The following is a 13,025-nucleotide window of genomic DNA, read 5'->3' as shown; positions in this document are numbered from 1 at the left end:
TGGAAAAATTATGTGTTGGGCAGTTTTCAGTCATCATAGTGATGCACGTAAGGGATTATTTTACAAGGTGGAATAAAAGAGTCATCTAGTGAGTACCATAAAGCCACGTTAAATAAATTACTGCACATCATTTGAAGTGCAGAACTGGTAGAGGGCTTATTAATGATGTTTAGGGTGGCAGGGTAATTTATTGCTCATCCTTTTTATTCAAAATAGTTAGCTCCTTTGTCTGCTAAGATTGGACAGAGTTGCCTTCCAACCCTTTTGGGGTAGGATTTGTTTTTATAACTTAGCACTGCCAGGATTTTTTCCTTCACTTTATATAAATCATATTATCTTGAAATATAGGCATATAATGAAGGTTTTTTATTTGAACTCACGTCAATATGAATGAAGAAAGAATAAAACTTATTACTTTATGCATATCCAGCATATTCATAGCCCTTAAAACATGGAACAGCAGCTGTGATAAGGTGGAAATCAAAATACCCATGCCGTCATACATTTAAAACACTTTAGTAACTGAATGTAGCCCAGAATGGTAGAAGATGACAGTGATTTACTTTGCTCTGAATTTCATGGGACAAGAACAGAATTAATGCTAATGTTTATGTTTACTGGCAAGTATTTAAATCATGGCTTCTGACACAGTGCAGTAGGATAAGTAAATAATTGAAAAGCATCAGTTTTAGTCCCACATTAAGTGGATTGAGTTGAAGGCCGTAATTGCCTAATTGAATGACTGTCACCACTTATCTAAGATGTTTTCAGTACCAAATACAGGTTTATATTCAGTTATTTTTCAATGCTGTATTAACTAATGAGGTTATGTTAAATAATGGTACAATGCTTGTGAATGTATGAATTGGGAGAGACATAGAAGGAAGCCTGTTTTAAGTTCCTGATGAGATTATTATTTATGGTGGATTGGAGGTGTGGAGGAAGTGATGTATTTTTAAGCATTTGCTACGGAAATTTCTTTGAACGGTAACCAAACTGAGTTATTAAAGGTGATCCTAGTGGAATTTGAACTGAGTACCTCTGAATAACAAGGCAGACACATTAATAACAGGTTTAATGGTAAATTAACTTTTAATTTGATGTTTGAAAATGTCACTGCTCTTTTATCTAACTTTCAAGAATTTGTTATTCCATCACTGCACACAGACTCTAATTATGATGTATAGTGGTTGGTCAGTTGCGTCTTCTCTTGTTCATTTGCTATGCATGGAGTACTTCTGCTTTTGATTTTGAATGAATAGTCCTACAAAGTCTTTCATATATTGCATTAGAATATGCATTATTTGTTTTTACATTGAAAAATACACATGAAAAACCAGTCTATACTGCTGTTGCCATCTTTGATTTGTGCATGTAACAAATGTTTTACTTTAGATATGTACTGAATTTGATATTGTTTGTTTCAGATTTAGTTTCATTAAAACATTATTTGTAATTAACAGTGGTTGTAATGTAATGATCTTTTAGGTGTAGTTATGCCTGTCAGGATTTTTTAATTGCTAAGATTGTGTTCTTTTAATTTTGAAGGTAAGTCCATAATTAACATGGTAGAAATATTATTGGTAGATGCAAGTTTTGGCACTGTCTATAAATACAAATACCATATTCTGTTAGAAACTATGAATATATTACTATATTGCATATTAAGTTGTAATTAAAGTTATTAGCTTCATATTAAATCCATCAGCTTGTCTACTTTGGCACAGGATGTTTTCATGTGGATGGAGAAGATGGGCTTCAGTGTGGAGGGTAGCTGCATGTTGAATAAATAGTTAAGGACAACCAACAAAGGGTGGCTCTCTGGCTTAGAGGAGGGATTATCAACTCATTGTAAAAAGGAAATGTTTCTTAGAGTATTCAAAGTCATGCCTTTGGACATACACACCATTAAAAGAACATGATATTTGGGACTCGGAATGGCTGTAGTCTCGTCAGAGCATGTTATGTAATTGGTAGGCAGTATAACTTACTTTTAGTAGGAATGCAAGATGTGAACTGGGAGGGGGTACATTTCACCAGCAAATGAAATATCTCTAGGTAAATTGGAACTGTCTCAGGATATTGTCTAATGTTCAGTAAAAAGCTTAACATGTTATCTTGTAGAGAAACTGTGATATTCATCATATGCACATGTGCGGCTTGCATAGTCAAATAATGCATGATATGTTAAATCTGATTTGTGTTACTCATAATAATAGGACCTTGAAATTCATGTCAAAACTCTGTATGTATTTTCTGATAGTAGCTAACTTACTAATGAATGAGATTTAGGTTTTCATGGTGACAAGTATGAATATGACTGTCTTATTGGATGTTGTGCCGTGTAGTCTTGTAGAAATTGACTGACATTTTGGTGGCAGTAAGCATGAGACTGTACAGCACAACTTCCCAGAAGATAGTCATCTTGGACTTACCCGCAAGTTCAACTCTTGTAAAGCACAGTGGTAACTCTACCATCTAATCTAATGCTCAGTACTTATTGTTTTTCTGACTGAGTATATTTATGTTTCTTTTGGTTCTTTGATTTAACATCCCAAATTTTCTGTTATGTTTATTCCTGATGATAACATGAAAACTAAAATAGTCAGTTGTGAAATAATTGAAAGCTCTTGCTATTATCTCTATCCTGGCTTCATGGAAGATGGTAACCTTGTACCATAGACATTCTGACTGTTAATTTTGTTGCTTCCTCCTGCATTGTGTTTTTGCCTTTCAGTTTGTCCTGTGCATGAACTGGATATATCTCCTGATTTTTTCCTTAACCCTACAGGTACCTGGCAATTATAGCAGGATTGTCTTCTGAAGCTGACTTTATATTTATACCTGAAGATCCTGCAGACCCTACATGGCCTCAGAAGATTTGCCAAAAATTGTCACAGGCAAGCAACAACATACTGAATATAAAAGCTTCCAGTATATTTGGGCTAGTGGAATTTTTGGAATAGCTATTGACTCTTCAGCATTTGGGTTTAATCACTGATGGAATCTTGTGGATACGTAAACATCATTTTAAAAAACTGTTAGGTTTCTGTAAGATGGGGAATTTTTTTAAGTACTGTAAAGTTAGTGAGCCAAGATAATGATTGGGGTTGAAATCTGACTGAAGGGTTAGGATGTTTCTCTTTGTCATCACATCCAAACCAGTTCTGGGGCTCACCCAGCCTCCTGTCCAGTGGGTACCTGCTGTTCTCTCCCCAGAGATTGAAGTTGTCTGAACATGAAGTGATCACACACCACCTGGTGCCAAGATGAAGAATCTATGGAGTTTTTATTTTGGGAAATGACTTTAATTCATACATCACTTCCCCTCTGTAGCTTTATGACATGGTGCTTAGACACAGGTACAGCTCTATGGCAACATCTCTAATATAGTAATATTGTGTATAATCTCATAATAGGAACAGCAAGAGTGTCCAAAAATATTGGTGAGATCACTTCAACAAAGAAACAGTTTAATATTTTCAGCAGAATGTGCTTCGTGATCAATGTGTCGCCAACTGAGATTTGGTGGGGTTGTTTTCCAAGGTTGTTTAGCGGTGCTATTTAATCTGCAAAGATTGGATGAAACATAGGTGAACATGGATGTTGAGTAGGTAAGAACTTCACCAGAGATGGTCATAACTAGTTTTCAGGTACTACCTTGGCATGTACTTGGGCAGACTGAAAAAAGCACAGATAACCTCAGTCAGGACAGCTAATAATCCAGACAAGATTCAAATCAGGTACCTCCAAAATATAGGTATAGAGTGTAGTTATACTATCTTGATGTTTGCTGGAAAAGTTATGTGACAGTATTTACTTGTGTATAATTTAAATTAATTATTTTAGTATTAATAACTTTTTGTCTTCTGAGTATTTGCAAGCCACACTCCAGAAGACCCAAATCCTTCATCTGATGATAACATGTAAAGAAAGACGCTATGCTCACAGATTCTTAGAATCGTATGAGAAAATCAGACATTTGGGGATGTTAGTATTTCTCACAGTTTGTTTTTCAATTTTAGTTCTGATCTTCTTTAATTTCCAGCCATCTGCCTAGGTAGGAATTGAGACCCAAGTAGAATTTGTGAGAGTTTATATTGAATTGGTAATTATCAGTCAGAAATTATCAGCTATTTAGATTGTTAAATTACCACATCAAAATGTTTTGACACAGTAACCAATAAGAAGTAATTTTCTTCATCACTTATTATTAATGTTTTGAAACTCAAAGGTGCAAGTTGGCATATGTCTAGTGATCCCCATGCTACAGTATTTGACAGTGAGGCATTGAGTTACTGAAGGCTTTCAGGAGGAAAGGAGAAACTTGTTAACCACTTCTATCTTGAATGATAATTCATTCCAATTTATTTAACTACTTGATAACTGCCAAAATAGGCAAATTACAACCCAGCACTAAAAAGCAAGAAAGATAAGATATTCTAAATGCAAATAATATGGTATAATAAAATCTGTAGATGATATAGAAGATTCTTCCTGTCCATGTTCTCTTGTTGCTTCTAAGTTCAATTTTGAATGTTGCATAATTGTTATGGAAGTTGTTATTGCTTGTTTGTGTAGTAGACACTTAAATAGTCTGTTATGCCTTGCTTTTGCTTGTACTGTTGTGTGCTACTAATTTAAAATTGTCTTTGCTTTACTCATATTTTAAAATTTATTACAACATTTTATTCTATGTATTGATCTCCAAGTGACATAAACATTTGTTTTAATGGAACAAAATTTGTATGTTTAAAAGGAAAGAATTGGTAAGATATAAGACATGTATAATAAGCAAATATATCAGGTATGTGAATTTAATTATTTGAGAAATCTAATAAACCCAGATGGTTATTGAAGTTTGAATAAAAGGCAAACATTTATATGCTAAGTGGAGTAATTTACAGACACTTTAAAGTTGTAGAAAATATTTATTAAACCAGTGGTGAAGTGTGGTAGGGAGATAGACTATAAGATGATAGAGACAGAAGAATAGAAGCACTAGTAATGAGAACTTAGGGTCTAAATATACTGAAACATGCAAGAAACTTACAATTTTTAATGTATGTGAAGAGGGTTTACTACATATAGGAAGAGTTGGAAAGGTCACATAGACAGAATGGGTGAAGACAGTTTGTGAAAGATAACTTTGTAATTTTGAGCCTGGAGATCAAAGATGAAGATCAAGAAGATGCTGCAAAAAGGATTTTGTGGCTGATACAGGCATAAAGATGTGTAATTTATGAAGGCAAAATGAAATATATTTATTTACTAGTTTATGTTTTGAGACCCCCTTTCAGAATTTTATATTTATTTTCACAGCAATTCGCTGTTTATAACTTCTAATTTAATTCTCATATAGAAATTTCTGCATGACTGTTGCATATTTTGGGTAACGTACTGAAAAGTTAACATGGCTGTAAATTGTATTAAATAGCTGTATTGTTGCGAAACCATTTCTGAAATATTCTGAAGAAACACAATTTGTATTCACTGATGTCTGATATATGATAAGTGTATTTAAAAATGCCTTAAGGGAAGTATCATGTATCTTGTCTCCATATCTGCATCTGGTAAGTTTTAAATTAATTAATATATATCAAAATATTCCTGTAGTGATAGTGCAGATTGTACTCGGCTGGTTCATAACAGAGTGCAGTCAGGCTTTCATATGTGCAGTGATGAAACTTCAGATTTATTGTGAGTTAGCTGAAAGCGGGATTATTTTGATGATGTTATGTAAACAATCTCAGTTCCTCATTCTGTACATATTTCATAGCTTATTTTAATCTTGATATTTCAGGAGACTTTCTTTACACTGTATGTAAAACAAATTAATCTGGTAGTATATAGGAAGATATTTTTGAATATGCTTGTTATCTGTAAGATACTGACTATTAATATACTCATTTTCTTACAGCAAATGATTGTGTAGCATGCATAGAAGAAATAGGACTGTTTTGTGTTAAAATTTGGCATCGAAGATTTGACATGTTTTTCTACACTAACAAATGCATCTTTCTTTAAATTACATTTTTTTCTGGATATTAATTAAAATACTTATAAAGTTTTACTTAATTTGAAGTGTCTGGGGTTTTAGGTATTTGTCTCTGGTTGCTGGATTAACAAGTGAAGCAGACTATGTGTTTATTCCTGAATGGCCACCAGAAAGGGGTTGGCCCACTAAACTATGCAGGAAGCTGCAGCAGGCAAGGAACTTTGGACTCAGTTCTGTGTATCAAACCATGTGTTTGCTCATGTTTCTATGAATTCCATATGTGAAGAATAGTGATCTGCAATCAGTTTTATTCTGTCCTCCAAAAAGCTGAAAGTCTCAAAATTTATTTCAATTTATGACGACATATTGGGTCCATTGTTGTGGAAACCAATAAATCCCATTTTAAATTACCCTTCTTTTACTATTTGCCATTAATGTTTCATACTGATATGTTTGTGGGCAGTTTATCATATCAATACATTTTATAATGTTCACACATTGCATCCAGTTTAGCCAGTGTGTGGTAATAATTCCTTTAACCACTAGAAATATATGCTAGCTTATGATGAGTAACCAGTTTTCACATATGTGTATGGTATGAGAATTTGTATTTGAATATGCGAAGTGTTGTTAGTGTTTATCACGGTGTGAATTAAATTGTAATGTTTCAGTAGTTTCTTCAAAATATGCACATGTCTATACTGACCAGTTTGTTAGAATCGTGTAAAAGCACTCTAATCTGAAACAAAATCATCATCTATTTTCCAGAGTAACTGAATCAGTGCATACTCGATGAAAATTTGCGGAAGCTTTGCACAGTTTATGTAATTCAATTTGGCTCTGGGTATGTTTTTGTTGGAAACAAATTTATGTTCATTGTGATTTATTTGCAGTAGTATTTGTCTCCTTGATTGGAATGAATGAGTGTTAGATATGACTTGAAATGTCCACTGGGAAATTTCTTTCTTTTTTATTTTCAAGTCTATAAGGGTCTACACATTGGTAAGTTGTGACTCTGTCAAACCTGAACTTTATTGATAATTATTTCTTGGAAGTACAAATTATTTTAGTACTCTTTTACAGTATAGAGTGGAATTAATTACAGGCACTCTCTTTCCAGACATGTCCTTAATTAGTGAGGCAGTTAGTGTTTACAAGTTCTTTTGAAATAACAGTGATGCCATTTCATATTTGTATGATCTAAGTTACCCCTATTGTAACATATTTTTAAACTCTATTCTTTCTATGAGGAACATTATTCTGAATATTATCCATGTTTTTATAGTGGAGTGGCCATCTAGAAATGTCAGACCTGTATTAATGTCTTCAGCTTTACATTGATTCAAGAGGATGTTTTTGTCTGAATATATTTTACAACTTAATTATCTGAACATCTGTTTATGATATTAATGTTCTTTTAATGCACAACTTCGAACCATTATTTACTGTTATTGAGTAGCCACACACTTCAGTTAGAAATTATATACATTTGAAAATTTCAATCAGTTGCAAAATGCATGTTTTGCTGTTATTACGGTTTGGGTAGGGAGTCTAATGTGTATAACATTTGAGTAAGGAAACTGCTTGAAAATTTGTCTCTTTTATGTCTGTAAGAACTTTTAAAAGAAATTTATTGTAATGACATATCAGTAAATCAGTGTAATTTATATACTACACAATATATTATATGACTCATTCAGAAGATGTCTGAAAACCTGAAGCACTGCCCTTAGTTTTCTTTTTACAGAGATTTTGGACTAGTTTACTGGACAAATTTATACTGGGCCATACTGTTTGTACCTGTTTGTTTGATGATTTTAAACTCATTTCCTGAAAACACTGGCTATGTTTAAGCAGGTGTTGTGTAAAGAGATGTGAGAATGATGCTGGTGCAGAACATTGAATTTTCTGTGCTTTGTAATTCTGAGCGACATTTATGATTGAAATTGCAAGGACTTGTTTGTGGCTGTGGTTTTTGATGTTAGGAAGTTTTGAAAGTGCATGAGTCCTGGTTCTTTAATGTGTGTTCTTTCATGCTCTGTGACTAAGATTGCTTCATGTATTATTTTTTCTAAAATAATTACATTTAAAAATATATGTTTTGATCATATATTTTCAAACATATGGTTTAATACACTATACATAGGCTTTATGTTTAGAATAGCATCAATTTTCTTTAATTTGTTTATAAGTTACATGTTGTTGAATATGTTTTCATTTCCATTTTCTGGATTCAACACAGATCATAGTGGCAGCTGGGGATGTACATTTTGTTATGAGTCTTATTTGGGAGCACTGGAATCATTAAGGTTTATTCTTTTGTGTGTGTGAATGCTTTGTTGCATGTATTCTGTGTCATTACTTTTCTTGACACTGAAAACCAGTAAATGTGCTGGCAATTTTATTGCTTGTAGCTTTGTTTGGTTATCAGCCATATGGGCATACATATAACTTTGGGTAGTATCTTCTGAAGTTGTGTTTTTACTTACTTTTATGTGTAAATACTTTTGTTTTTAACAGTTTAACAATTCTTTGGGTGTTGTTTCTTTTTTGTATCAGTTGAGCGTTTCATTTACACAGACTGGTTAACATGCACATAGACTAGGAATATAAAACTTTGTTCCTATACAAAAAGAGAAACATTATTCTGATGTGTTCTGTGTATTAGTTGAAACAAGCCATGTGTGTGTTAACGCACACTACAATAACTAGAATTAATTAGCACTTTGCAGATTTTATTGAAATTAATTCCTGTAAATAATTTTGAAATGTGACATAACTCATCTAACATAATGAATCCCCCCTGCTGGAGTTATTGATAATTTAACAGTTCCATGGTCAAATAACTGTTCAGTATTTTTAGTTATTTTTCATAGATATGGATGCTATAAGATGTTTTTAACAGATTATTTTTCATGAATCTGAGTTGCCAATGGAGACAGCTCTCTCCAGCCATTTTTCTAATGCCAGAGAACAATGACTTAAATAGCGAAGTATTTTTAAAGGGGACATCAACATTAATTTTACCAAGTTTCTTGAACATGTTATTTTTGTTTGTTTATATCTCATTTCTGTTCAAACACTTCAGTTTGGTCTGTGATTATGGAATGCAATTAACTGATATGTAGTGTGTAATATATTTTCTGTTTTTGTGCATAAAATTGTCTTTGTGTCTTGTGTCTTAAGTACTCGCAAGTTTTTAATAAAATTTGCTGTTGGAACAACTACATTAAATGTATTAAAGCAAATTCCATTGAACTGTTTCACTCTGCTATGATCCCTTCTTTACATGAAGATTAAATTCTCAAAAATAGTTAATCATACAAAAAAATTGCTGTATATTGTAAAGTAGGCCTGAGTATCTCACTAAGACCTATAGTTTATATTTGAAACTTTTTTATGTGTTCTTTGCACTAAGTGCATAAAATGAATATACATTAGGGAGGTAAAATGTGTTCATCCCTCTACATTATTCAGTTTCAAAACTACTGGTCTAGTTTTTATGAACTTGGTGGTGTGGGGGAGTTTATCGTCCATAAGAAAAGTCTGAATAACTTTGTGTGGTGCATAGCAACAAAGATATTCCCTGTATCAGTAAGTCTTTAGCACCATTTGTAAAATTTATTGTTGTTTTGCAATTTTCCCAAGGGCTAAACCCATCATCTGACCAGCAGGATGAGAATAATAAAGCAGCTGACTTATTAAGACTTAAATGGATACATTCTACATTACTCTAGATTGTGTACTGATGTTTTTATTCTGATAAAATTTTATAACAGTGAGAATATGAGCAGGTTGGATATTGTTCTGGTTTGGAAGGTTTGGTTGTGGAGAGTGACATTGGGTGCTCAGGCTGGTTATCAGCTATGGTATTCATATTGTTAAATTTTATCCTTAATTGTGCTTTGTTTTCTTTCCCTGACCGTATTTCTTGGCCACCTCTCTGTAATGGCTGGATGAAACAGGAGCGTTCTACAGGACAGCGGCTCAATATCATCATTGTTGCTGAGGGGGCTATTGACCGGGATGGGGAACCTATCACAGCGGAGAAAGTGAGGCAGGTGGTTGTGGAGAACCTGCAACAGGACACAAGAATAACAGTTCTGGGACATGTCCAAAGAGGTGGCAATCCATCAGCTTTTGACAGAGTTTTGGTATGTCTCTTGCATATTTATTTTTAGTCTCTTTGGAGACTAGAAGCCCAACACTTCAATTGAATAAAATCATTAGTAGGTTACAACATTGGATGGTCATCTAATTAAACTCACTATGCTATAATTCCTGTGGTAGATCCTCACAGAAACATTGGTACTGCCAGCTATAGACTGGAATACAAGACCAGGAATTTTGACTGAAGAACTGAGTTTATTTTAGTACTATGATTTAAAACATTCCATACTCTCTGTCACAGATATAAAGTGGATATATTTGTTTGGTAGGGATGTCGGATGGGTGCAGAGGCTGTGATGGCACTTATGGAAGCCACTCCAGAGACTGAATCCTGTGTGGTTTCACTAGATGGTAATCAGGCTGTGCGGTTGCCTTTGATGGAGTGTGTATTGAAAACAAAAGCAGTCACAAAAGCCATGGGTGATAAGGACTGGGAAAATGCTGTACAGCTACGTGGCAAGTAAGTGTTATCATGGTACTGGCCACTACTCTTAACATCTAAATAGTGCAATGACCTAACCCACATGATCTCATATGTGGGTTGAGCCACTTTGGCACTGAGTATCTCATATAAAGATATGTATGCAAGTTAAATATTCCCTAAACATGATTTACACATTTGGCAATTTGCTTGCTACTTTTGCAGGAGTTTTGTGCGTAATTTGGAGACCTACAAAATGCTTACAAGACTGAAACCTCCTAAACCTGTAGTTGAAGATGTGGGTCGTCCATCTGTAAGTTATTTTCAGTATCACAGTCTTGTATTGTGAGGCATCATTAACTCTTATTATTTGTTTGTTGTCTGTCAAACACTTTATGTGCTTCCAGGTTAATTTTATAATTTAACCTCATAGCCTGGGCTGAGGTATTTGGGGAAGGTAAGAAATGTCAGTAGAAACTTATTACGTATTGTATAATATACTGTGATGGTTATTATTTATATTGTGGAACTTGTTTATATTGCTGATCATTTAAAACAGATTCTTTAACCCTGGCAATAACATATAGAATCCAAAGCCCACAAATAATATTTTGAAGTTTTGCATTAAAATTATATTCCAGAAAATTTATGAGAAAAGCATTTTCTATAGATCTATTTATTGTTTTTATGTTGCAAGAGCCACACAAAATGATTTTTCTGAAATTTGGGAGCTGTTGTGTGTTTGACAGGTATGCCGTATGGTATCATACCTCTGTCTCTTCCTCTTCCCCCCCCTCCCCCCAACTCTTGTTAACTATTTATGGTCAGGCTGCATCATGTAGACATTTGGTGGTATACTGCAAAACGTTAAAATCTATTAATTATATTACATATTATCTCTTCAAAATTGAATATATCTAAAGCTGATCATTGTCCTGTGCACAGAAACCAAATAGACCCAGATTTTGTGTACAATTTACATTTCTTCAGTTTGTAATCTAATTCTGCAAATATTTCTCTCGTTTGCTGCTACTCTGAAGTTGTGTAAGGTAAGTTGATTGCATTGTTATAATGTATTCAGAGAGCATAAGTACTTTGTAATTGCAAATTTTAAAATAAACATGTGTGAAGGACCCAATTTAAGGTGAACCCTTAGGTAAATATTATGAGATTGTGTTACAGCTGAAGGTTCTTTTGAAAATGCCAAGCCATTGGCCAGCTTTTTGATCCCTGTTGGCCAATGATATGACAAAATGGATTGAACAGCATCTCATTGCAATCAAACACTGCGAATATTTATTTATTTGTGGTTTCTTGAACAACAGAACACATGTAATGGTTAAATGCATAGAAATGCAGATCCAGTGGACTTCATCATAGTAGTTTACCATTGTGCATGAAATGTACTGTTGTGTACATTTTCTGCTTTAACAAGTAGAATGGTCAGTCTTATAAATTAGCAGCTGTGTACATGATGTGTTTGTATATGGTCACAATCTCTGAACATTTTTTACCTGATTTATGTGTCTTTATTTTTAATCATTTTCTTCTAATATAATGACATTCTCATTTGTTTAACTTTGAACTGAGAAAAACCTTCAGTGGAAAAAATTTAATGTTGGGAAAATTGGCTAGGTATTTAAAAATTGAAACCTAATTGACATTATATGGGAGTTTAACAATTACAGTCCAAGTGTGGAGACTGTAAATTTAGAGTAAAGCTTTGCTGCAAAAATCAAGGAACACATTAGCTTCATTAAACTCTGGCTTCAATTGAGAATAGTATCTTCTTGTTTGTTCTTATCAGTTTATTAAATACATTCTAAAACTATGTATTCCCTTTTATAGCAAGACACATTATGGGGGTCTTCGGTAAGATTCAGTGTTTGATGTTTGCATTGTGTTAAATAAGTTAGAAATCTGCTGTGTTTACTGGTCACTCATTTGTTGTACTTTGTTGTATGGCATAGATTTGTTGTGAAAACTATATGTTAGTGTCTGCTTTTGTTTTAATTTAATTTTGTGATTCTGAAATGACATGAGAAGGCAGCTACATGATTGATATGGTCTTCTTATTGAGATTTATTTGAATAATGTGCACCAGGTGCATATATAGAAGGGAGCCATGTGCATTTGTCTGTCTGTTCATGTTCCAATTTGAGAACAACATTCATTCATGTCTTTTATTGAGTTGTCAGTTCCTCATTAAAATGCCATTCAAATGAGGTCAACATTCTTTCATATGGGATTTTGCATGTTTTCTTTGTCTTTCCTTTTTATTAGCATGGAAGTTCATGATTTGACATCAGGAAGGTCCACATTAATATTCTCATAGGAGAGGGATTTTCAGATGGCATGTTCTCATAGATTATTTTTAATGCTTAGATGACAGAGTATTAAGTATCTTTTTATATGCATGGCAATGAATCTACTGTT

The 13,025-nt window shown here is 33.5% G+C and overlaps 1 protein-coding gene across 4 annotated transcripts in view; it reads left to right on the top strand.

The window, feature by feature from the left end:
* Pfk (ATP-dependent 6-phosphofructokinase) overlaps nucleotides 1-13,025 on the top strand; it is a 33,196-nt gene that overhangs the window by 6,340 nt on the left and 13,831 nt on the right. For 2 of the 4 annotated variants that reach the window (XM_022072612.2, XM_087350358.1), the window contains exons 7-9: nucleotides 9,964-10,152; nucleotides 10,438-10,628; nucleotides 10,815-10,902. In XM_022072612.2, coding sequence (XP_021928304.1) covers nucleotides 9,964-10,152; nucleotides 10,438-10,628; nucleotides 10,815-10,902 — 468 coding nt within the window. Of the gene's footprint in view, nucleotides 1-2,791; nucleotides 2,901-6,100; nucleotides 6,210-9,963; nucleotides 10,153-10,437; nucleotides 10,629-10,814; nucleotides 10,903-13,025 lie in introns of all 4 variants that reach the window. The other 2 variants (XM_022072613.2, XM_022072611.2) reach the window with 2 other exon arrangements.

Source organism: Zootermopsis nevadensis, unplaced genomic scaffold (genome assembly GCF_977971745.1).
Source record: "Zootermopsis nevadensis isolate Lab colony 2312 unplaced genomic scaffold, Znev_1.0 Znev_ptg000017l, whole genome shotgun sequence".
NCBI classification, from domain to species: domain Eukaryota; kingdom Metazoa; phylum Arthropoda; class Insecta; order Blattodea; family Termopsidae; genus Zootermopsis; species Zootermopsis nevadensis.
This window is presented reverse-complemented; position numbering and strand designations above follow the sequence as displayed.